At 36.2% G+C, this 26,456-nt stretch overlaps 1 protein-coding gene across 1 annotated transcript; it reads right to left on the bottom strand.

The window, feature by feature from the left end:
- Positions 1–827: 827 nt before the first annotated feature.
- On the bottom strand, positions 828–26,375 carry DEPDC4 (DEP domain containing 4). The gene is given in 10 exon segments (XM_045522460.2): positions 828–3,368; positions 11,204–11,282; positions 14,088–14,210; positions 14,300–14,442; positions 15,081–15,224; positions 15,227–15,303; positions 17,540–17,726; positions 23,129–23,274; positions 23,850–24,261; positions 26,199–26,375. Coding segments are annotated over 10 exon segments (1,479 nt in total). The 5' UTR covers positions 26,323–26,375; the 3' UTR covers positions 828–3,324.
- Between the last annotated feature and the right edge of the window lie 81 nt (positions 26,376–26,456).

The raw sequence follows: 26,456 nt of genomic DNA, 5'->3' as shown, positions 1-26,456 counted from the left end.
GTCTCTACCCTAGCTAGGATCATGTGCCTACCCCATGGCGTCAGGGGCTTTGACAGCCTTATTAAGATAGCCTAGAGTCAAAGAAGGTGGTTTCCCAGGGGAAAGATAAGGTCAAGTGACAGATGCTGGGCAGGGTGAAGGAGCTGTCTACTACAATTATGTTTGGATTATAAGGACAGTCTCTGACTTACAATGATTTCTTAATGAAGACTTAATGATTCTTCAACCTACAATGGTGCAAAAGCAGAATGCATTCAGTAGAAACCATTCTTCCAACTTTGAATTTTGATCTTTTCCCGGGCTAGCAGTATGTGATATGTTACTCTTTTGTGATGCTGGGCAGCGGCAGTCAGGCATGCAATCATGAGGGTCAACAGCCAGTACGCTTACAGCCATCCAGTACCCATGCAACCATTCCATTTTTTTTCACTTTCAGCACAATATTCAATAAATTACATGAGATATTCAAGACCTTATTATAAAATAGGCTTTATGTCAGACAATTTTGGCCATCTATAGGCTAAAGTAAGTGTTCTGAGCATGTTTAAGGTAGGCAAGGCTAAGCTATGATGGGGTAGGTGAGGTGAAGTAAATGCATTTTTGACTTAATGATATTTTCAGTTTATGAAGATCTGTATTGGGTTAGGGCCTGTCAGTCCTAGACTTGATGAGCTAGTTGCACTCCTGGTTATTACAGAGTTGCAAATTGATTGTATTTGTGTGATACCCAAGTAGTAGCATATATTCCGTGGAGAGTGTAGCAAAAAGATGCTGGTGGCATAAAAGAAGTTTTTGCAACCGTACAGTGTAACAGTGTAACTGTGCTAGAATTTCAAGGTGATGCAGTTAGAGGTATAAAGGCAAGTCCCCATTTAAAGGGCTTTCCTTGACTTACCAGGACCTCATTCTGGACAGGCAGAATATTATCATTGCCAACCACGGTGTTTTTCATATGTAGAACTGGGGCATTCCTCAAAGCTGCATTCCCAAAATATGCCCTAACTGGAAGTCTCCTATTATGTTTTGCTGAAAATAATGTGTCTTTGCATACTTACTACAGTAAACTAATTTCTTTATTCAGTTAGGTCTCATAGTGTTCACTTTTGAGACACTAAAAATCCATTTGTGAAATTAATGAACACAGATCCTAATCCTTTAGCATTGAAGCTCCCATCAGTTTTAACACCTGCCTAATTTTGAAACTTTGTTGCTAGAGATAATATTTTAATATACAGTAAGTTGACTTCAAAGAGGACATTTAACATTAGCTCTAAATAATAACAAAGGTATCTATTATTTTGGAAAGATATTAAAGATCTTAATTTGAGATTCATAGAAGTAGAGAACTTACGCACATTAGAGTTTACGATTTTTTTTTATTGCAAACTGCATGCATGGAAACAATGTTCCAGCATTGGCCATGCATAATATACACCTTAAGACAATAGAGTATTAGGATCTACATCAAGGACTAATTAAGATAGGATACCCTCTCAAACACTTTTCTATCTGCATTTTGCATTTTTTAATTCAGTGGTCAGTGGACATAGTAAACTAACCATGTTCACCTACTTCTCTACCTGTCCCAAATCCCTTTAAACATGGAGGAATGCACAGGGAACACTTAATTCAATGCCATTTGTGATACATTATTTCTCAAGCTGGGTTGGTGGGCACATGGGTATTCATTATATTAGGATCTCTATTGTGTTCATGAAATTGTTCATATTTTCATACTACATTTTGATAGAAGAGTAAATCCTTAAGTGGACTCTGAGAAACAAAGAAAGATGCCACTGATAAATGTGGAGGAATTTCTAAAAGATGGAAAACAAATGGGATTAGATTGTTAGAGAAACAAGAAAACCTATGCCCAGATCAGGGCAGGAGAAAACTAGTAAAGACGTAAGAACGATTCCAGAGGCATTTTAATTCAGGACAAATAGAGTAGGAAATCATGGATAAGCCATTAAAAGAATGAACTGGAAACAGCTGAGCCCTACTCCCTTTCTTAAAATTGATGTTCAGCGGTAAGAGAGTTGAAGTGTAAGGGTTGGAGAGAAACAGAATAGAACCTGAAATAATGTCATATCTGCTAAGAGCATCAGTAAAAAAAAATAATTTTTTTAAGGAAACACTTGATTGTAGCTCTGATCTCTGGCTAAAGACAAGAGTTTGGACTTACTAGAATTCTGACAGGGCAGGGCTCCAGGGAACTTAGCACACCTTTCTCCTGCCAGGAAAGTCACCATAATTGAACTTAGATTCACAGACAGGTCAACAGGAATTCATAAGTGGGAAAAAAATGAACAGATAACCAAGCATTAAACATCTGAAGGATACTTAACACTCTAAAAGAGGCACCAAACAACAATCAAGAACGAACCCTTAAGGAATAAAATAAAAGAAACCTTGTAAGTAATATTCTCTTAAGAGGTTGGTGAGGCAGTTGCATCTATTGCAACAAGAACAGGTTGCTATAACAAAGACAGATATTAGAAATTAAAAATAGGATTTCTTATGCTTACTTGATGAGTTGAACTGCAGAAAAGACACTACTAAAGACTGAAAAACTAAGCTAGGGGAATTTTCCTGGAATGTAGTGTAAGTGAGCAAGCACTGGGATGGCAGCGAAGGAGGCTAAACAACATCCAGTGTATAAGCTATGTTGGCTAGTGATACAAGAACCTTCCTACAGAAGAGGCCTTTTGAAAAGCCTCCACCTGGCACACAAATATCCTCCCACTTGGGGCCTATTCTGAGATGTCCATCCACATACTTCTTTCCTAAAGCTTCTAGTTCCCAGGTTTCTTATCCTGTGGTTTTCAAGTCTCTGATCCTCTAGTCAAACCATTAGCTGTCATCTCCAATCATATCTTTATGCAAATTGAACAACTAGAAATGCTGCTCTCAGTTCTGCTCTCTGGGATCATTTCCCTTCCCAGTGCAGGTTAGTCTTGCCCAGCGGCGTGCCATGTCAAGCGGAAGTGGTCTATACAAGATTGGATGCAGGATGGTCAAGTAAATTCCATGAGCTCACAGAGCATTTACTCTTACTGCACTGTTTACCCTTCCCTCAACTGACATCTGACCTCGTGGAGGTTCTCTTAAGACCAAAGAGAAAAAATTCAAACCTGGTTTATAGGTGGTTATGCAGGTTATGGCTGGCACCAGCCAGAAGTACAATGCTGGCATAGATGAAATGTTGAATTATTATACCTGTAAATGAAGAGTTGCCTAATAGTATCACTGGTCACAGAGTTGTTAAGTGACAGAGTCGGAACTGCAGTAGCAATTTTTTGGTTTTTATGTTCAAAAATCTTGTTAGCACACAAGGAAGTGCATAATAAAAGTACTTCCAAATCCATCTGTAGAGAAGAGAGAACAAGGAGGAAAAATTTCCAGATAAAAGTTCTCAAGAATCACATTCAGTCTTGAACATTATTTATTTATATAAATTTTAAGAGAAAAGTTTTATCTCAACATTATCTCTTCAAGTTAAAAAATCTTTTATTTACCTGGATAGTACCCAAGAATACGAATAATCTAAGAAATTTAAGCAGAGTCTTAAGCACTATGAATCAGGATGCTAATTGTCACGAATATACGTTACTGAATATTCTAACAGGAGGTAAGCTTTTCAGTGATTGGAGATGGATTTTATTTATATAGAGAAAAAAAATACTTTGCCCATAATAAGTCCCTCAAAAAGGGTTAGCCTAAAATTGAGTGACAATGCCCTTGGAAATTCTTTTTAAGCCTAATAACTGTATGGAGCTGTCACTAGGTGGAGTGGCACTGCTGGGATGGGAATTTCTCTTTAGGAATTAATGCTTCAGAACCTTCAAAAAGCCATACAGTAGAAGCCAATTTTTCTTTGTAAACAAGTTTAATGGACAGTAGTGTATATGGTGATCAAAATAGGGAATGTTATTCCTCCACTAGGGAATGTTATCATTCAATTTAATTAAAAGACCTTTCAAGTATTGCTGAACAACTCTTCTATTTCTATTTCTAAGTTGGATTTTACCATAATCTAGGGAACTCGCTAACATTTTCTCTTCTAAACCCAAATAGGTCAGGTAGTAAAACCAGGTCTCTGACTCCAGAGTCGTACCCTTTTACCTATTACACCACACACTCCCTTGTACCTTTGATATTTCTGGTCCTATCTTATAAATACAACTCTATGCATGTATTTTTTTATTCTAGAGATTAAAAGCAAAACAAAACTAAGGCTCAGAAGGAAGACATTTGCCTAAGGTTGTAAGTACTCTTCTGAGCAGCAGATCCAGGGACACTAATATCTTTAACGCATTTCTCAATGTGCCAGCCGTTCACAGTGAAAGCGACCAATTCCCCACCTGATTCACATGGAACATTAAAATGAAGAATTTTCTAATAAGGGGACCCACCCCCCCACACACACCCTTCAAAAGGAGGGTTTGGCTCCATGTTTCCAGTATTTTCCTGTCTTTGTAGAACCATTATCTCAGGTCTTTTACTGGAAGTATATTAATTTCCTCTCCAACTCAAAATAATGACACAGATTAGGACAGTTTTATCTTCTAGTGTCAGAATTGTCTTACTTTGTTTTTTGTTTTGTTTTAAATGGCAGGAACTCAGAATTCATCTATCCAATGCCCTTATTTTAACATAGCATCTGAACATTTGGACTAACCACAAAGTAAAAGCAAACTTTGGAAAAAATATAAATATATGTCAATAAGGGCCTTCAGTATATTCTCTGAAGACAGAGAATAAATAGTGTTGATTCTCTAACTCAGTGGTTTTTACTGTGCTTGGGCCATAATCCTCTTTGGGAATCTGGTGAAAGCTATGGTTTCTCTTCCTAGAAAAATGCCATAAGCATATATACATAAAACACTCCATACAGTCTCAGAAGGTACACTGTACTTCAGCACCCTGAAATCTTTTCACAGAATCTTAGTTGAGAACTTTGACTCTAGGCATTCAAATTCAAGACAACTGATAAGAGTTTTTGTACAAAAAGATAAAACCGATGACATAAGTATGTATTTTTTCCAGTACATGATATACACTTCTCTTTCCTTGTGATCAAGGCATAAATTAAGACCACAAAAGAATATATTTCTGTGTAATTTTCAACAGGGATTGAATCCTCAACCTATGTCACATTGAAAGAATGATACCATAAAGTAAACTCAACAACTTACAGAGGAGAGAAGGAGGGAGGGAGGGATGAAAGAAGAAAGCCAAACAGAAAGAAGAAAACCATAAAATACTATATGAACTAAAAAAGAACTATGGAAGGCAAAAATCATGATTTTACATATTTGTGAACTTTAAATTTGTGGCTTTTAAAATCTTCCACTTTATAAGTCTTACTCACATAATTCACAGCATTTAAGTTACAGTAGCCTAAGGGGGTAGCTTAAAAATAATATATAGTAAGGAAAATGGGTGCTTGCTTCAGAGAACTCATGTATGAAATGTTCTTTTTTTTGTGGAAAAAAATTCTAAAGAAATTAACTGTACCAGATCCCTAACAATAGCAGCACATTTAATAAGAGATTTTAGCAGCATTATAATTAAGTGAATTGGCATATTTAACTTGTATTCCTTTTTAAAGTTAAACGCATCCTTAACTTTTTTTTTTAGGATCTACTCTCTTAGTAACTTTCAAATATAAAATACAGTATTATTAACTATAGTCATTAGGCCGTACATTACATCCCCAGGACTTATTTATTTTATGACTGGAGGTTTGTACTTTTTGACCACCTCCCTTAACATATTTTAAGCATGATTACACATAATTACACTTACAATGCTTAGAGGCTATCCTGTCTCTGAAGTGTAAGATGGCAGTTTGAGAAAACCATTCAGAGGAATTCTTTATATTTACAGATTATAGTTTCTTCTCCCAGAAATGTTAATGCAAAGCTTCTGGATGGTGTTTTTGAAATTCCTTAATTAATTTCTTTTTTTGTTTCAAAGTGATATTGGGATTACTATTAATCTCTAGTGCCAACTGGTGAAGGTATTGACTTGTCCTTTCCTTTTGTTTTTCAAATTCCTTGTATGTTAAGCGTTGGCAAAATGTGAAGCCTTAAAAAAAAAGTACAATTAGAAAAGCAAGTTAAAAAAACTTGAAAATGTACTTATCCAAATTGGCCATATGCTGGACTTATTTTTTTCCAAAATACGGTAGATAATATTAATTATGCTCATATTTTCTTTGCTTCAGAGTAATACTGTTTCTTTACACACGTTCTATCCTTTAGCAAAACATACATAGTCTTATTTTACATATATTATTATTTTTGATCTCCAAAATAAGCCCATGAAGTAGGAGAACCAAGGACTACTATCCCAGTTTCAAGATGAACACACAAGGAATTAAGTGACATGGATAATAAATTGGAGGTGCAGGGGAGGAAAAAGTTTTCTTTGATCTTCTTAGGGTCCCTGGCTGGGTTTGACAAGTAAACTGACAAAGACAGATAAAGAGGAAAAGAGCATACACTTAATCTAAGTTTCACGTGACATGGGAGCCTTCATAAGGAAATGAAGACTCAAAGAAACAGACCTATGTACTTGTATGCTAGGTTTGATGAAGGCTGCACAGTCCTGGAGGAATGTGATAGGTTAAGCAGCATGACATAATTGTGATAAACTAAGGGAATCTTAGCAAGGCCTGTTTGTTCAGATCTTCTTGGTGTCCTTTGTCTTCAGAGATAAGAATACTCCTTTCTCTGGGTATAGGGAGGGCATCTCTCATACAGGGTTGAATAGCCTGCTTCAGGGATGAAGGGTGAGGAGGGCGTAGGTCAGAGGGATCTTCCTGCTTTTGCCATTTTCTCAAACTCCTTCAGCTTAAAATAGTGGATGTGTCAAGTACTGTATTTTGGGGTAGTGTGTCCTGAACCCTATCAGAAGTATGTTCAAAACATGAACAAAGAATTTCATGAAAATGACCACTGTTTTTTCACTGCTCTTCGAGCTGTGTTAGCCTGTTCAGTCAACCAAGACTCTGCCTAAGCTGAGCTACTGAAGAGGATGCCCTAGGGCTCCACGCATATCAAAACAATCCTCAACTAGGGTTAACCTTTGAAATCCTAAAGTCCATTAATATTAAAGAGCTTGCCTATCTTCACTATGATGGCCTTCACTTAAACACACCTATGGTGATATTCTGAAATTACACTGCCTCTGAAAACTTAAAATTCGACACCCAACTCTTTACTGAGAATCTATTATCTTTCATGTAATAACATAATAATAGCTTACAATGAATGCTTCCCATGTGTCAAACTTTTTGTACCTTTTCTCATTAAATCATCAATGTTCTAAGGTGTAGGTACTATTATTATCAGCCCTGCCTTATTGATTACAAAAAAAAAAAAAAAATAGAAGGTTGGACCGCATGGCTAGCAAGGGGCTAAGCTAGGATCTGAACCTGGGACTGTGTCCCATTCCCAGGGCTTGGGGATCTTTACCACTACACTATACTGCCTTTAGCTCTGTTACAATTCTCATCAGTCTGAACATCAACCACTGATGTGCTGTTTTTCTTTGTTCATCATCTCTTTTTTCCCATCCTGAGTCAGACACATACATGAACATCTGAACCACTTTCTCACTAATTTGTGTCCTCAAATCTTTTGCATTCTTATCTTTCTGCAAAACTTGATAAAGCAAAATTTCAGATTTTAATCAATGCTTGAATCTACCTTTCACACTTGGATATTCAAGTAAATGAGTTCTGCTGAGAAAAATTATACTGTCCAAATTGGCATCACAAAAATTTGTAACCTACTTCATCTAGGTGCTCAGAGTTACTCAACAATCCATTTATGTGTCTTCTTGCAACTGCTTTTCCCATTTCCCAGTCTATTTCAAACTATTCCCTTTTTCTAATGTCATCCATTCAGTGGTTCCCCTACAACTCTCAGACAATAGGGTCTCTTCCTCCTACTTTGCCAAGGAAAATGGATTCATCACTTAATGATCTCCTTCAACTTTCTACCTGGGAATACACATTTATTTAGATCCACATACACTGTCAACTTTACTCCAATATCCCCACTCTGTTCCAGGCAAACTCTTGGTTCTGTTCCCTTGAACACACTTCTTCCTGCCTCCTCTGGGGCCTGGCTCCATCAGTCATCTCTTTTTATCTTTTATCTTCAATATCCTTTTTCTTCTGCCTTCCTCTCAGCTGGTCATTATGCTCAAATCTCTGACTTGACTTAGCATTGTCCCGGTTTCTCTCTTCCCTTCTTATCATAGATCCAACCTGGCTTTTGCCTCTGGAGGTGATAAATCAGTTCTTGTTAATTGACTCCAGATAGTCAGGGACAGTCCTGATCTGTTGCCACATGGAATCCTCCTCTTTAAAATGTTACATTTCCTTGGCTTCATGGGCACGACTTCACCTCATTCCCCTCCTAATATTTCTTCTCTATCTCAGTCATAACTTGCTCTTTACTCACCCATTGACTATTAGTGTCCCTTAATGTTTTATCCTGGACTTCTTATATTACTCAACATAGTCTAAATAACCTCAGTTTCCACATGTTCCCAGATACTAGCTTTAGTACATATTTCTCCCCTGAACTTCAAAATTGCACATCCAGTTGCTCTGCTGAAAATATCAGTCAGGATGCCCTGCATGTATCTTCAATCAAGGGGCAAAACAGATTCAATCATCTCCTTGAACACATTCCTCTTCCCCTGTTTTTTATCTGAATTGGTGGCAGTCACCCCATCTGGAAACTTGAGAATTATCTTTGAGTCATCTTTCTCCCTTACCCCCAGATGCAATCAAGTGTTGGTTGCCACTTTTACCTCCTAAATATTTCTCAGACCTGTCCTCTCCTCTCCATCTCTCTTGCCTCTGTCACTGTACAGGCCTACACGAGTTCTTGCCTGGACTATTGTGGTCTCCTAAGAACACTGCCTCCAGTCCCCTTGGCCAACCCATCCTCGGAACTGCTGCTAAGCACTCTCTATCTAAAATATAAATCTAGACATATCACTTTTTTAAAAATTAAAAAATGCCTACCCAACTGCTTAGTGAATTCCTTAGTTGCTAAACGAGGCCCTTCAAGATCTGTCCTCTATTTCTCTAGTTTCAATTCCTGCCACCGCTCAACTATAATTTCTAGCCAGTACTTATTTTGCTCAGTGTTCCTCCTGTCCAGAGTATCTTTCCCTTCTCCACTCCCTTGATTTAGCTAGTATCTAGTTCTTTAAGACTAGGCATTATCTCCACAAGCCTAGCCTGATATCTTCAAAATAGGTCAGTCCCCTTCCTTCAGTCTTCCATAACCTTCTCTGGCTTGAATCTATCCCTGTTATATTTTATTGTGATTGATTTAGAAATGGTTGCCTCTCTCATATATCAATTCTTTCACTGTATTACTTTATTCAACCAATATCTATTGATATCTATATCTAACATGTGCTAGTCACTTTGAACATTGGAACGTAAACTCACTGCAAGCAGGGGCATTATCTCATACATCTTGTATTTTTCGGTCCTTATACAAAATCTGGCACATGGATATTCAAATAATGTTTAGTGAATAATTGAATGGATGGATGGATGAATATTTGATGTCAGGAACATTTAAAATCAACACAAGAGTTTCAAGTGATCAATTCAAGTATGGGGAAAAGAGCATACAACACAAAACAGAGTTCAATTAAGTTCAATTAAAAATTCATTTAAGTTGTATACTGATATAGTCTGACAATTTTACTGAATAAGGGATAAACTTCAAGAAGAGACAAAATAGTTAAGCTATTTAGGGAAAAATATTATCAGATAACTCTTCACTTGAAGCACAAGGTACTGTGGGAAGCACTTATTATATTCATTATCTCCCTTTAAAGCATAGTGTTGAGTGAATGTTGAATGGAAATAAATATTAAAATGCCTACAATCTCTCCATTTTCCTCAAAAGCCAAAAATAATGAAAAATTGAATGTTAAAAGCTAACACAGTAATGACAGCCAAATGAAGTCTGTCTTGATTAATATAAAAAGATTCCAGATGCTAGGTTCAGAATACTTCGTTAGTATCACTGTTTGACTACATCAGACAGGATGCATGTGGCCCCATACCTGTTGCCATATGCCCTATGCTCAAAGAAGGGAATGAGAGAAAATGGCATCCATTAGCTAAGAAATTCCAAGTAGTTCAGGCAAATAAATGTATACCTATGCTGTGAATGTTTTCCTAGAAATTAGTAATGCCCTAGAAACATTTTTAAAGAAAGAAATGCTACCTACATTTCTAGTTGGCCAAGTTACTTAATCTCTCTAAGTTTCAGTTATTTTACCTATAAAATGGGATAATAATGGCTACGTAACAGATTATTACATAGAACAAATAATTTCATAAGTCCATGTTAGTGCTCAGCAGTGTCTCATAGATAGTAGGGCTCAATATTACTGTCAACTAATTTTAAACTTTAATAGTATTTAATATTTAAATAATAACAGCATAATTTAATTTATTATTTATAACAATACTATATTGTTAATATAAATACTAAATATTTAACAATCATGAGGTAGATACTATTACTTCCATTTTGTAGATGAGAAAGGTGAGGCACAAAGAGGTTAAATAACTTGCCCAGGCAACTTGGCCCTAGCACCCAAAGTTACATCTGTTACTTTATTTTGTCTCTCACATGACGATCCTAGAAAATTCGAACTTAAAATATTTTACAGTTTAAACAAATGTGAAATTATGGAATCAGATCAATTGCTATAAGACACTGAGTGAAAAGAATCATGGAGTCTATACAACTGAGCTGGGGAGGGGTTTAGGCTCCTCTATAAAACTTGGTCATTTCCTGGGAAGGGGAGAATAAAAAACGAGAAAGAATTTGAGACTATCTGAAGAAGAGAAAATAGAGCATGTAGGAGCAAGCAGTAGGCAGCTGTGTAATTAGTGGAAGGGGAGGTGAGACCTGGGGGCACAATGAGATACAGAAAAGATTTTACCTTTTTAGAAGAAAGGTAATCAAACAAAGGGCTTCCAATAAGAACTAGAGAAGAACTTGCTCTGGAGATATTAAAAAATACCTTACTATAACCTCTTTTTATAACATATATTTTTTACATACTCACCCTTGGCTCCTTTCCAACTTACTTGGCTATAATGGTCACTTAATGATAAAGAATAAGTCTGAATCAATACCTGATATGGCATCTGGATCTTCTCCACATAGAAGCTTCTTAAGTTTCTTACTAACCAGATCCAATAAAGTAATTGGTGTCTACAGAAAAACAAGTATTTTCAAATATTTAATGTGAATTTTTTTCTAGCCAGTAATCCAATATAGAAAAAAAAAAAAAAAAGAAAGAAAGAAACTCAATATTTTTGACCAATTAGTAGAGGAAGAGGATTGCAGATGGGGAGAGGGGGTGGGTAGCAGCAGGCCTCTGAATTATAAAGGGTATAAATACTTGAAAATTTTTTTAGGATTCTCATAATTCTATTTTCTACTTCCACATATGTACTATATCTGAATGTAGGTTAATCATTAGTGTAATGTTCTCCTATAATAATTGAAATTATTTGTACTTCTATAACAGCACTGGTCTAAATAATCTTACATTATAATTACATGGTCCATATGTAAATAGTAGCTCTAAAATACATAATAACATAATTCTCTTAAAAATAGATAAATACTCCCTTTCCGGTTTTGGTTGTACAAAGGTAATCCCAGATTACAACATGTATCTGGGGGAAATAATCCCTCAGCTAATACTGGTACCTAGACCTACCAATGCTGAACCTCATGTCCACACAGCTCCTTCATCCTGAGCCCCAGGCTATCTTTCCATTTGCTTCTATTGCTGTGACAATTTCCAAACATGAAGCTATCCCCATTAATTCACTGTCATTCAAAAAAAAACTTAGTGAGTGATTGCTATGTTCCAGGACTGTTGTAGATGATGAAAAAGCAGATCAAGTCTGAACTCATGGTTTTACATTCCCATAGAAGAGAAAGATAATTTCAAAAAATCAGCAAATACATAATATAATTTCAGGTAGTGATAAATGCCACTAAGAAAGCATAAAGAAGGGTAGGGAGCTACAGTGAAGAAGATGCATGGCTGTCTTAGTTGGGGAAGGCTTCTGTCTTTCTGAAAGGGTACCATTTTGAGCAGAGGCTTGAAATGATGTGAAGGAGTGAGCTATAAAATGATTTGGGAGATGTTCCAGACAGACAGTAGACAGCATTGGTAAAGCCCTGTAATGGGAAAAAGCTTGGCATGTTTGAGATCCCTTATTATAAACACCTCTGTCTCAATCTCCCAGAAAGACCTCATCCCCTAATCCCTAGAAAGCAGTCATCAGAGACCCTTCTCCCTGCTTCCTGAATCCTGTACTGCCACCCCCTTCAGCTCATATCAAGTTCCTTTTCTCCCTTTGTGTCCTGCTACAAAATTTGAGCCAGGATGTTTCTTTATGACACTGCTAGTTCTGACATGAGGAGGGGAGTTAAAAAAAAAAAAGAAAAATCCTTTATAACTTCTCAACCATATGTAGGAGAAAGGAGAATTCATTTACCCAGAGGAGGCAAGGTGAGAAAGAAGAAAGTGGAGAGGCTAAATGGTAAGGAAGAGGAGGGGAGAGAAAATGTTCTGTTTAAATTCCTAGTTGGAATCTGGGAACCATTTTATAAGTAAACTATACACATGAATTTTGGTTTAGTGACTGTAGAATTAAACATTTTTGTAACCTGGGCCCTAACCTCAATTTATTATATTTTTTGATGAAAAACTAGGTGCAGAATACCTAAGGACTGACTTTCAAATGAGCTTTTAGAATATATTTCATTCAAAATTAATAAATAGGAGGCTGCTTCTATTGTATATACTTAGTATCCTCCTTTTCTCTCAAATAATGGAAAAGAAACATCAGTTAAAGTTGATGGAACTGCTACAAAATTCAAACCAATGTTTCTAATGACATGAAATAAATTTTTTAAACAAAAAAACTGAGAAGGGAACCATTCTTTATAGAGGCTTTGGAGAAATAACACTACTAAAAGTACCACTGTTGGGTATTAAAATGTGGTAGTGGGGATAAAAAATAATCTTTTCCTAAAATGTTTCAAAATATATCAAGAATCTGACCACATCTTACTAACTCCATTGCTACCCTTGTTTCCAGTCACCATATTTCTTGCCCAGATTATTACAACAGTCTCCTAAGTGGTGTTCCTGCTTCTACCCTTCCCCTCTACAACCTGTTTTCAACACAAAAGCGGAGTTATCTTTACAAATGTCAGTCAAATGAGGCCACTGTTGTGCTTAAACCCTCCCATGATCCCCCATTTTATTCCAAGGAGAAACAGTTCTCTCCAGTGGCCTACAAGGGCCCCCACCTCTCTTACCTGATCTCATACTACTCTCCCCTCTGCTCACCACTTCCATGCTGTTCCTCAGCATGCAGGCACGCATCACCCCCAGGGACTCACTCTATGAACCATTTACTCTGCCCCAAACCACTACCCCTACACTCATGGTCATCTGGTTAACTCTCCCTCTTCTAGTCTCTGTTCAAATCTCACTTTCTCAGTGAGCGCAACCTTGGCCATGCTGTTTAATACTGTAAACTCCCACTACCCACTACGTTGGCAACCCCAGAATCCCCTTAACCCACTCTTTTTGTTTTTTCTATTACATTTACTGCCTTCCATCAAACTATGTGACAATGATGTATTGGGTGTATTTTTTTAATTTTATTGTCTGTTATCCCTCATTTAGATATAAGCTCCTCCAGGTCCTGCATATTTGTGTTTTGTTTGCTAATGTATTCCAAGCACCTAGAACAATGCCTGGCACCTAGTAACACACCACAAATGGGCTGAAGAAATTAATCAATATACTTCCAAATACCAACACTGTTTTAAATCTGCTTCCTTCTCTTTAGTGGGGAGAGAGCATTCCTTTAAACTTTGCACATAATAAGTACTCAGTAAATTATTTATAAGTGAATGATTTGCTTTTTTGTTTGACACAAATAGCTTAACAATAAATGTGCCCAGGCAAAATGCCAGAGATACCTTGAAGAGCTCAGAGTGGAACTCCAGTAGAAACCAGACTAGTTGTTCTGCCCGTACTTTTAATGATTTGGATTGCAAAACTGCTTTGGCAAGAGTTTTCAGGACCACCGTTTTGTTATCATACTGTAAACAGAAAGATTAACATTAGCTTGAATCATTTTTAAACAAAAAAAAAGGCAGAAAAATGTAAAACGTTATTGTAGGTTTTTCACCTGTTTTTGTAACTTGTAGGCATTAGGTTCTGATGCAATCACCATAAAAGTAAGTAGCCGTTGTAATTCTTCTCTAATGTTGGGCAGTAACAATCTTAGGTATAGTTGTGTTGCTTCAACTGCTTCTGTTCTTTTCTCATTTTCTGTTACATGGGTTACCAAGAAAACAAAGCAAGGGCCAAAAAATTAAATGGAGACTATAGTACTTAGGCCATCAATTAAAATGCTGTGATGCTGTATTTGGTTTGCAGATTCTTTTTTATTTCGAAATTTTTTATTATGAAATATTTCAAACACGCAGGAAACTATCTATACAATATATCAAAAATACCTGTGTAATTATAGCCAGCATTGTTGAACAGTAATTTGTTTCTAACATGAAATTATATGGCCACCTACATAGCTAAAAAAGTGACATGTTATGTCATTCAATTTTATTTTGCTCAAAGGTTGCCAAACTAATACATCAGAAATTAACATTTCCAGATAATTCAGTTCTCTAATTCTGTGCTATACTAAAAATGTTTCTTACAATGTTCCTGTGATATAATTACCTTAGATCTAATTCCTATACCATAGTATCCTATACCATAGTATTACTTTTGACATTTGGCAAGCAAAAGCAGTGAAGTCAAAAAAGACTCCATGAAGTTTTGACATCAAAGAAGAAACATATTAAAATGTAAAACTCACATACTACATAAAATTTTCTGCAACGTGTATCTTTAAAAATGTATTAGTATGCAAAAAAACCCACTAAAGTTTAAACATCTTATCTTACCTAAAAGTTCAATAATTCCTGAATGAATATCAAAATACTCATCAGTTAATAAGCAATCTCTTTGTTGATTATAGTATTTTACTATGACATCAAAAAGTAACTTCTTCTGTATATTCAATCTTGCTTCTTCATTTCTGTTTTGTACTGCTTACTAACTGTAACTATGAACTGGTCAGGAAAATATTCCAAGCATTCAATTGCTGTGTTAAGCCAGTTATCAACCCTGGAGGCAAAAAACAAAGTAAAATAAATCAATGATTAACATTTCCATTTAACTACCTAAAAATATTGTTTGATAAAACATATAAAATCTAGCTTATAATTTACCAAATCTAAAGAGGAAACTATTTTTTGAGAGAATCCTTTCAATAATTTTTGCTGGATGACTGAGGGAGTAAGAGGGAATAGCTTTTTTCCTCACCAAATACCACCATACCTTTCTGTACCTTTCCTTTCAAGGAATTAAAATATTTGAGGGCCACTTTTTCATTATGTGTTTCTAATTTTGTTGGATTCTGTTCAGAGGAGTTCATGTGTACTGTTCCATTCCATTGGTGGTTCCTCTCCCTTTTCCTGCTCTGATCATTAGGTGCATATGGTTCTATTGTTATTTGAAAATAAGATACTTAATACTCCCCCATGACGATGCACTTTTTATCCCCCCACAAACTGTCTTCCCTTTTTTATCTCCCGACCCCCACAAGATAAGAAATTTAGGATCCTTTCACTCCTCCCTCCCTTCAGTGATGCCTCTAATTCCCTCTCCTCATCTGCCACCTTCCCAATCCCAGGATTTGCTGAGATAGGTTAGTATTTATTATAACTTCCCTTTATACAATGTCCCTTCTTTTTTGACATCTTATTTAGCACTTATATTTTGTACATTCTCACACAGTCTTACCATATCATCTTGGAATGTGTGTGTGTGTGTGTGTGTGTGTGTGTGTGTGTGTGTGTGTGTGTGTGTGCATGAGCGTGTGTGAGCATTTGTGTTTGTATGCATGCACATGTGTGGGGACAAAACTGGGGAGAAGAGAAAACAGTGAGATTGCACAGACCGAAGTTCACTGCCTACCGATATTTTCTTTCCTCTTCATCTGTCTCTATCTTGGGGTTCTGGTTATTTCTTTGTAATCTGATTAAAGTCTTTCCTCAAATATTTTCCTAGGATGGGATTCCTGTGTGATATACTCTATGAATTCTTGATAATCCTCAAATATCTTTCCTTCTTCCCTCCTCTTCCCTTTCCCCTTCCTTTTCATTCCCGCTCCTCCCCCATCACAGGCGAATGGAATATATTACCTAATAGGTGTGACTCATTACCTTCTAGCTCCCGGTGTTGCAGATGAAAGAACGAATGACAGTCAGACTGCATTTCTCTGGCAGATAAGCTACACTTTCTGCCTGGAAGCTCATAAAGGCTGACTGGCTGCCATTTCCTACAGAGGCATCTAAAGAAATCCCGTTTCTTTGCTGTTGTACCTATACTCTCCCTGACTCAGGGGCTGGGGAGGACTCAACATTTTGTGGGCTCTTTCTTGGTCTATTGTGAATTAGGAGCAAACACGTCATGTGCAAAAAGGAACATGGTTGACTATCTAAGTGGTGTGAATGAAACATGTTGCTTGCCATATCAGTAAACAAAGAATGTGCCTCCCTGAGCTTGAAGTCCTCAGAAAGTCCACCAAATAAAATATAATTCTCAACTTTTAGTTGTGCTTTTTTTTTTTGTTTTTTTGTTTGTTTGTTTTCACTAGACAGGGTTCATAGATGTCTAATCACCAAGCTCTTCTTAGGATCTAAGCTTCCTGGTTTCCAGGTATAGAGTCTATTATGTTTTTCTCTCATCTGGCCATGTGGGAGAAAGCATTATATCAGTTTTCTCTGCTGGAATCCCAACAGTACCTAAGGTCTTACACCTGTGGTTCCTAGCAGCTGGTTTATCGGGAGTGACAGATATCCTGGAGTTGGGAGTGAAAGAGAAGGGAGCCTCATTCGGGTTATAGGGTTCCCCAAACATCTTCCCCACAAGTGAGGGTGATTTTATGACAGGGCTTATTTCATTGTGAACTGTAGTGTTTTGTTTCATGAATGTCTCCCCTACTAGACTGTGGATTGTTTTAGGACAAGGATAAATAAATCAGTAGGAACCATGTTTGTATACAGTTATAAAATGGAAATAATAGAATTTTGGGAAAACACGCAGGGCCAGTGCAGGGAAAAAATGACTGACAAATCATGACTGAATTCATATAAATGAAATCACTCTGATTTCCAGTGATCTTCTCACAGGTCAGAACCAGTAACTTTCTAGTTTAGATTAAATGAGAATTCACACTGATTAATTTCTAAATCAAAGACAGTGGCTGCTTACACATGTGTTCTGTCTTAAAATATCAATGGCAAAATACGTGAAAGTACTTTTTAGTTACAAATTGACAATAAAAATGGTCACTTACTCAGGTAGACATAAGCTTGGAATAACCTCTCTGTCCAGGCAAGTATTTGAGATAACGAGATCTTCCTTTTTACTTAATTGAAGATTTTGTGTTTTAGCTGGAGTTTCCAAAATATTTTCCAAGAATGGAAGGTGAATCAGTTGAAGAATACGTAACAATGTTTGTTGTTTCCAAACATCTTCCACAGCTTAGAAAGAAAAATAATGTAACTACCAGACTAATAAATAATATATACACATCCAATCAGCATTATAAAACTCTTCCATTTCTTATGATACGAAAGAAAAGCTACCTTAATATAACACAGTGGATTAATTTAATGCTAGGATAATTTAAATTTGCAAAATTACTATTTTTCTTTTCAAGACTGACTTGAATGGACATCAGGATTATGAGCCATATTGATTTTATTTTCTGGTTATATTGATTATAAAGTGATAGTGTCTAGCTTTTTAAGTTGATCAGTAGGTTAACTCCAAATATAAAAAGCATATAAATTATGCATATCTGAAAGGACATGAGATCACTAATTATAATTTTATTCAAAGCAGTAGAGCTAATTGTAGTTAAATTGTTTTTAAATTAAAATACAGTATAAGGTTAATTTATTAAATTGGGTTCCTGGTCATTCATGTTAAGGGTTAATAGTTTTACATTATCCTAATTGTCAGATCATCATTAATATTTTACTTCTCTTTTAAATGAAATAAAATTATAAAAGCAACAGGTATAGTAAATCTCTTGCAGAGCTCCCAAACCAGTAGCCTATGTATTAAATTTGGAACATAGCCAGGATTTGTTTGGCTATAAAGTATTTTGAATAGAATTAACTTGTATAAAAATGGGAGATTTCATATAAAATTCTGGGTTTCAAGATTCTTTAAAAAAAAAAAAAATAAGATCCTATAACACTGGGCTTTAATGTCTGACCAAAGTCAGCTGATATAATTTAGTGGTTACCCCACTTGCATTGGCATGTCATTCCCAGCTCACCACAAACCCTACCATTTGCCATTATATCCCAAACAGTGAAGTTGAATGTCAGCTACCATCTTCATGGTACTGTCATATTGGTTTTGCTACAGCAGAAATTAATTTCCCTATAGTTATATCTTGGCATTAAGTGGGAAAAGGAAAAACAGTTGAGAGGGCCATATATTTCAAGCAAAACAACGGTATATATTTTCCCCACATGTTTGAAAATGAAGTGTTCACTGGCATTCTGATCTGCCTGGCTCATTAAGGCATCTGAGTTTGCTACTTCTGATTTATTGGCCAAAAATAAATCAAATTAACAATCTTTTAGTGAAGACCTGAGATCAATCAGTCCACATTTGCCAATAACAACCTTTGGGCAGGGCACTGAACCAGGTGCTAGAAAAAGATATCTAAAAAATAGTGGACCTTCAGCAGCCACAGCCTATGTAAAGAGGCAAGGATAGCCAAACATGAAATGGATGAAGGCAAATTTTATCAAGTCACCAAAAAGTAAGAATAGATATATTATGAAAAAATCCAAAAGTAGAAAATAGACTGTTCTGCAGTAGTATCAAGACAGAACATTCATTTACTCAACAAATATTTATTGTGACCTATTTTGTACTAGGCACTGTTCTAGATACCAGGGATACAGTGGTAAGCAAAACAGGCAAAAATCCTTGCCTGAATGGAGCTTATATTCTACTGCGGAGAGGGAGGCACGCAATAAACAAACAGACAAAAAATGAAATATGTAGTGTGTCAGTGGTTAAGTTCTACAGACAGAAATTAAGCAGAAAAGGAGAGAAGTGCTAGGCAAGTAGTGTTGCAATTTTAAATATGATGTGTGGAAACTATCATTGAGAAGATAATATTTGAGCAAAGAGCTGAAGAAGAGGGAGCAGAGAAATGTGCATGTCTAGAACATACTACTCAAGTGCAGAGTTGATAAACAGAATAGCTAGCTCTGTGAGGAAATTAGACGCAGGAGGGATACTATGGCAACACATACACTCACCACGATCATCTTTATGGAGCACTTCATATGCAAATACCACTGTGCTGAGTGAAGGGGATATAAGGGGAATATTCTGCATTTGGGCAGCATATAACCCATCATTTAGGATAGCCTGCACACACACGTGTGCATGCATGTGCATGATGCACATATATATATACACATGAGTATTATATGTATAGATGTATAAACAAAAAGAAAATATTTGTAAAATGAGGAGGCTGTATGTGAGCCATTCATTCACTGTCACCTACCAATAGCAAGGCACTGGGCCATTCAATGGGTATCCAACAGTGAATAAGACAAGGACTATCCCTATCTAAGTACCTCACACTCTAGGGGGAAATAAAGACAAGTAAACAGGCAATTTCATTAAGCATGTAAATGTTTTGGTGGAAGGAGTACAGTGCGTTCAGTAGGATTCAAACTTGGTTTCAGCTGAGGAAACCTTTGTACAAATGTATTCTTCTGGAAGTCATGTAAAACAGCTTAACAGCGAAATTGTTCTATTCGATGTCGGCATTCCCGAGACCTACTGTAGCAAGGTGAAGGAGAAGTTCTGAGCCTTTAGAACCCCTAACATATCTATTAACAACACACACATATGTTAAAAATATGTCATTATATTATCAGTAAGAAACAACTGTAAAAAATAAATCTCCAAAAAGGTGGTTCACCTTAACTCTTCTGGTCACATAAATGCAAATTTGCAAGAAGCCTGCAATTCTGTGACTGCATTGCTTCACCACTGCTGACACAATTTTCAACTCAATTCAAGTGAAGTAGGTTTCTCTTATTTGGGAAATAAGATATGGCATTTTTCACAAAAAGAGGTACTCCGTACTTTTATTACTTGGCTAAAATTTATATAGGAGTGTTGCCGCCTATATACCTTTCACTAGTCATATTTTTCCAAATAGATAATGGCTTAAATTTTCTTCTTGGCCAGCTAATTTAATTTTAGAAAACCAGATAGTATCTATATTGTTTTATTCCTCATTTTATATCTGTTAATAAGTCTGATGGGGTTATTTTTGTGCTTGAGGATCACAGAAGAGTAAGATTTCAGTGGGTAACAACAAGACAAAAACTCCATTCATGCCTGATTTGTTAAGAGTTCAGAGAAACTTCCAAATGCACTTCTCCAAAAAGTTTTGGTATGAAAAGGTAACTTCCAAAAAACTGAGCTCTTTTTATGTATTAAACACAGGAGCATCTAGTCAACTTTTTTCTCTTTTGCAAGCCTTCTTACAAAACAAAAAACAAAAGCCCCACCCTAGTAGATTTAAGAATTTTGAACATAAAGAGATTTCTTATTAGTAACTTATTAAAGACCACAGCTCTCAAAACTATGTTTTCTTAGAAAGAACAACTAAAGTAGTTTTTGTGTTTCTCTGTTCTGAAGGCTGATATATTCAGTTGTAACAAAGAGCAAACGTATCAACTATACATACTTCACTTGTACCTATTTTACAATTTACAATACCTTGTTGCCACAATAATGATAAAACACTGTAAGAGTATGGAAATGTAGATCTGAATCCTGATGCTATTATTTAACTGTAGATACTGGCAAATCATCTAACTTCTCTGAGTGACAGTTTCCTTGTATATAAAATAAACAGTCTAAACTAAACTAAATTCAAAATAAAGTAGTGGTTCCCAGATTTGGCTGATTTTTGTTTTAACATAAAATCTCCTTTTTAAAAAAAATAAAACAATAGTTATTGGTTTGTGGCTTAATGTTTAAAATCTTTGGCTAAACACAAGTCTTAAGTCTTCAGATATTCCTCCTTTTTCCACCTAACATTTTTTTCTTAAATATGTTACACATAAAAGAGTACATAAAAATCTCTGTATCAATTAAAGTGTTTGGGAGATAGATGCAAGGAAGGGAAGAGGCCTAAAACCCTATTTTTCTGTGTAGAAAATTAACAGATGTCCCTAAAACTGAAAAAGCATGAAGTAGCAATATAAACATGCCATTTAGAGACATGAGATACATTTACAACATACATCAGTTACAGTATACATGAATGGTAAGTGGTTGTCTCTGGTGAGAGAAGAAGGGAAGTGAACTGCTATTTCTTGGTAACAAAACCTGTAGGACTATTTAAATGTTTTATATTATGTGTTTGTATAACAAAGATAAAAATAAAAACGTCCAAAAATGTACATAAGAGTGCCAACTTTCCCTCTCTACTGTGTCTTACTTACTTATCCTTCTGAGTCTCAGTTTCCCCAACTATAAAATGCAAGTTCTACTCCTCACTTTACAGGCATACTGTTAGATTATAGACAATGAATATAAAATACATAACAAATTGCTTAACAAAGAGAAAGGCCCAGTAAATGAAAATTACATGTATGAGCATTGTTACTGATAAACTACACCCATCTTTGGTTAGAAATTTCTAGAAGTACCCAGTATCCTCATGGGAAAATGATGGAACAATTGTTTTTTTTTTCTCTTCATTTATAATAGATAAAACTGTACTTCTGTTGGCTCCTCCTCTTCATATTCCTCTAAATATTAATCTTCCTCAGAGTTTTCTTCTTGTCCCTCTTCTCACACTACAACCTTTCTTTGAGCACCTTGCATTTTCCCTATCACATTTATTTTAGTTATTGTTGGTAACTCTGGCTCCTCCAGTGTGCAGATCATGCTTGTTTTGCTTCTGCCATGGTTTGATCACATGCAGTAAAGGATGTAACCACTAGTGAATTGTGCAATCTAATTGCCCTGGGTATGCCCCTTCTTTCCACTGTTAAGTGTCATTATAAGGATAAAACCACAAGTAGATGAAGTAAATAGTAAAGAGAATTAGAGCAACAGGTAGCCTAGTTAGTTTGTTCTGAAAGGCAAAGGTCAGGGAGATGTTTGGGAGGGACTTACACAGTGGACAAAGGATACACTCATAAGAAGATGTTCTTGAATTATAAATAAGGACTGGTAATGAGTCTGCACGTTTTTTCCTGATAGTATGGACTATAGCACCTCCAGTTAATCTGATCATGGTCACTAAAAAATTAACTAAATGTTATTGGATCTACGCTGCCTCACTTGTCTCATCTGATGTAATCACTATGTACAGAGGAGTAGAGTCAGTACATCAAATACACGACTTTCATATCTGAAAAGTCAGTTGTTAGAAACAGTAAAAAAATCAGTGACTGCCAGGGGGTGGGGGGAAGAGAAAGATGAATAGGTGAAACAGAGGATTTTCAGGGCAGTGAAATCATCCTGTATTATACTATAATAGTATAATGGTGGATACAATCATTATACATTTGTCAAAATTCACATAATATACATCACCAAGAGTGAACACTAATGAAAATCATGGGCTTTGGTGATAATGATGTATCAATGTAGGTGCATGAATTGTAACAAATGTACCACTCCAGTACACTATGTTGTTACTGGGGGAGGCTGTGTATGTGTGGGTGCAGGCAGTGCATGGGAACTCTCTGTACTGTCTGCTCAATTTTTCTATGAACCTAACACTGTTCTTAAAAAATGAAGTCTATTTTAAAAAGTCAGTTCTTCCTTAAAAAGTTCCAAAAAAAAAAAGAAAGAAAACTGAAATTACCTTCTTTTGAAAGTGGGAGAACAGGTTTGCCAGCTGTGTTGTTTGGAGGTAAAGCCAGATTCCCATTCATTGTATCAATAAGTTCCTCAATTCTTTCCTCACCAATCTCCAATGCTAGAGGATTTGAAATCATTTCATCTTCTGGTCTGATAAGAAATAATGCATGAAATTTTCCATTATATACAGGACCAAAATTCAAATATACATTTTAGTTTACTTATTAAAATGTATTTATACATTTCTTATTACCAAAAAGGATGTCAGGTAGCTTACACTAAAAAAAAAAAAAAAAAAAAAAAAGTAGTAAATTTTAGATAACAGAATATCACTAGAAGAAGATAGGTTTGTAAATAAAGAGAAAAAAGTATATGTTAATTCTAAGATTGCCATGGTTACTATGATACAATAGAAAATTTTTGCTCTAAGTTTCCAGACAGCCTTGGTTTTATCTACGTTGGCTTAGTAATTTTTCAAAATTAGGGAACATACAATTTATCAGAGGAGATAAAGTTTTTCTTGGTACAAATTCTGACCTGTTTATGTGATCATGTCCTCCGTAACAGCTTTAGAGCAAATGCAGAAATAGATTAATTTTTACATGGCTATTTCTTTTACTGATTACTGAAAAAAACTGAAAGCATAATGTTCAAGTTAAGCTCAATGAAGACCATTCTGCCAGCATCTAAACACAAAATATTACAGTATCTTGATTAACACTAACCTTAAAGATTCCTGTGCTTTTATTTCATCAGTTGACCCACTCTCAGAATCCTTTTTCCTTTTGCAAAAAACATTAGATGTCTTATTGCCTAGAAACCTGTAGAGACTATTATTTGAATCCTCAAATTCCAATTCCTTTTCATTTTTGAATAGCTTCATTCCTACAGGTTCAAATATTTTATGGCTCATTAGAACTTGGCAAAGCTGAACTCCTTTAAGACGAGAGATATCATTACTACTTAGGTACATATTTTGCATAAGATGACTTAATACTACATCAACAGCATCAGAACCAGTAAAACAGTCTTTGTATGTTCGTACATGATGCCTCCTTCTTTTTATTTCCACTTGAGTTTGAAGGGAGTGAATAATACCATCCCATAGCTGAATAGCTTGAAAAGGACCAGAGTATCCTGAAAAAAAATTGAACACATATTTTTAACAAATTTCAGGTATACATATAAATATGTAAGTTTTTCAGTTCTGACAACCTTATGCTTTTTTTGTGACATATTTGCTGCCAGTGCCTTTAAGTTTCTTTTCCTTTCATCTTATGTAAACCATGTTTACTAAGATTGCACCACATTCATTTGCCAATTAAATTAGAGTAAACCTGGGAACTTGCCTTACTGATATGATATATATTATTATGTGAATTTATACACTCTTAATATTACATGATTAATGACTAGCTATGCTTAATCTTGAAGAATATTATTTTAGGACACACTTAAAAGGAATGCACACAGACACTGGAGTCTTGATTATTACAGAGCTGTGTCTTCACTAGACTCTTTACTCTTTCTTTTCTTTTGCCCCTTTGACCAACGACAAGTTTTGCATTAAAAAATCTATGGCAAGAAGCTGAAAAAAACCTACTCAATTTATCTGCCAGCCGTTCTTGTTGGAAAAGAAAGTTTTTGAGGAATAATGAAAATCTGAAAATAAAAAAAAAAATGTGTGTATAACCTGGGGAATAGTTAAATAAATTATGGCACAGCCTTACAGAATATTAAGTAGCCATTAGGAAGAATGAAGTTTATAGCATGGAAGGATTTCATTAGTAGTAAAAACAAAAAAACAATGAGTTGGACAGAACAATTTGTATACTATCATCCTAGTTATGTAAAAATGAATTCCCAACCTTCACACAAATATATGTAAATAGAAAGAAAGGTCTGGAAGGATAAACTTCAAACTAACCTTTGGAAAACAGATGTAATGAAAGAGGATGTTCACTTTTTAGTCTATTTCAATTTTTTGCAATGTACATATATAATTTTTTTCAATTAACTGGATACAATACAATTTTTTATTGAGATACAGTTCACATACTGAAAAATTCACCCTTTCGAAGTGTACAATTCAGTGGTTTTTAAGTACATTTGCAAAGCTGTGTAACCATCTTTATTATCTAACTCCAAACCATTTTATCACTTCAAAAAGAAACTCATACAGTTAGCAGTCACTCCACATTCTGGTGGACCCCAGTACATTTTTAATAAAAAAAATTATAATAATGGTAAGGGAATAAGTTGAAGCATCTAGAACGTTGTTTCTAGATTTTTGTTGTTAGAATTCAAGAATTTAACAATTCTTCATTTGACTATGGATAACTGGAAACAGGATGGCCAGTTTTACATGCTAGTTTTATGTTTATGACAAAAGGGCAGGAATAAAAAGCCCATCACCTTCAAATGCTTTCTGTAACAGAAGGGGTCTGTCTATCCTTGAACTGTTAGTCCGAGACACGGTGGACACTGCACAGAAAGGAGTGAAGAATGGAGGGTGAGAAGTGGAAAAGGGGAGGGATTGAGGAGGGGTGAATGAGGGTAGGTAGGGGCGGGGTTAGGGTAGGGTAGGGTAGGGTGGATAAGACTAGGAGTCTGTGAACGGTGGAGACAAGGATTATTTTCCATGGACGATTTGCCTCTCTAAGTGTCACTGACAAATACGCTGGGTTAAAGAAATAGTCCTCGTGATCAAGGAACTTGCCATCTAGTACTATTAATCCCTTGTTGTTCTAAGTGTAGCCTTCTGACCAGCAGTATTGGCATCATCTGGGAACTTTATTACAAGCGCAGAATATCAGACCCTACTGTTGAATCCAAACAGCGTTTTAACAAAGTTCCCAAACGGTCTGTGTTTATATTAAAGTTTGAGAAGCACTGCTTTCCTAGTCTCCCGAAGAGCAGCTCCTGAAAATGCCCAGTGGCGGTTCTCAGCCCAGGACTGAAAGGACAGGTGGGCCCGTAAAGGGGGGGTTCCAGAGGCCTGAGGCACAAGTCCAAACTGCTCCTCTCATCCGTCCTCCTCTTGAGTACACATTTGATTAAAATGTATAGGCTACCTGTCCTCCTTTTCCGGCAGAAGACACCTCTAGAGCTCACGAAACTCGGCCCGCTCCTCCCTGGGCCCGGAAGCTCGCTCTGGCTGTCGAGGGTACGGAACCGCGGAGTCAAAAGAACCGCCATTAACTCGCCCTCGAGGCTCCTCCTCCGGCTTGTAATCCCGCCCCCACCTGCCTCTCGGGAGGCGGAGGCCAAGGAAGTCCCGGTCCCGCCCCTTCCGAACCAGCCGGAAGTGACGTCATGCACCGGCCGGCTGG

The sequence above is a fragment of the Camelus bactrianus genome, chromosome 12, assembly GCF_048773025.1.
Source record: "Camelus bactrianus isolate YW-2024 breed Bactrian camel chromosome 12, ASM4877302v1, whole genome shotgun sequence".
In the NCBI taxonomy this organism is placed as follows: domain Eukaryota; kingdom Metazoa; phylum Chordata; class Mammalia; order Artiodactyla; family Camelidae; genus Camelus; species Camelus bactrianus.
The sequence above is the reverse complement of the archived record's forward strand: the minus strand, read 5'-3'. Positions and strand labels throughout refer to the sequence as shown.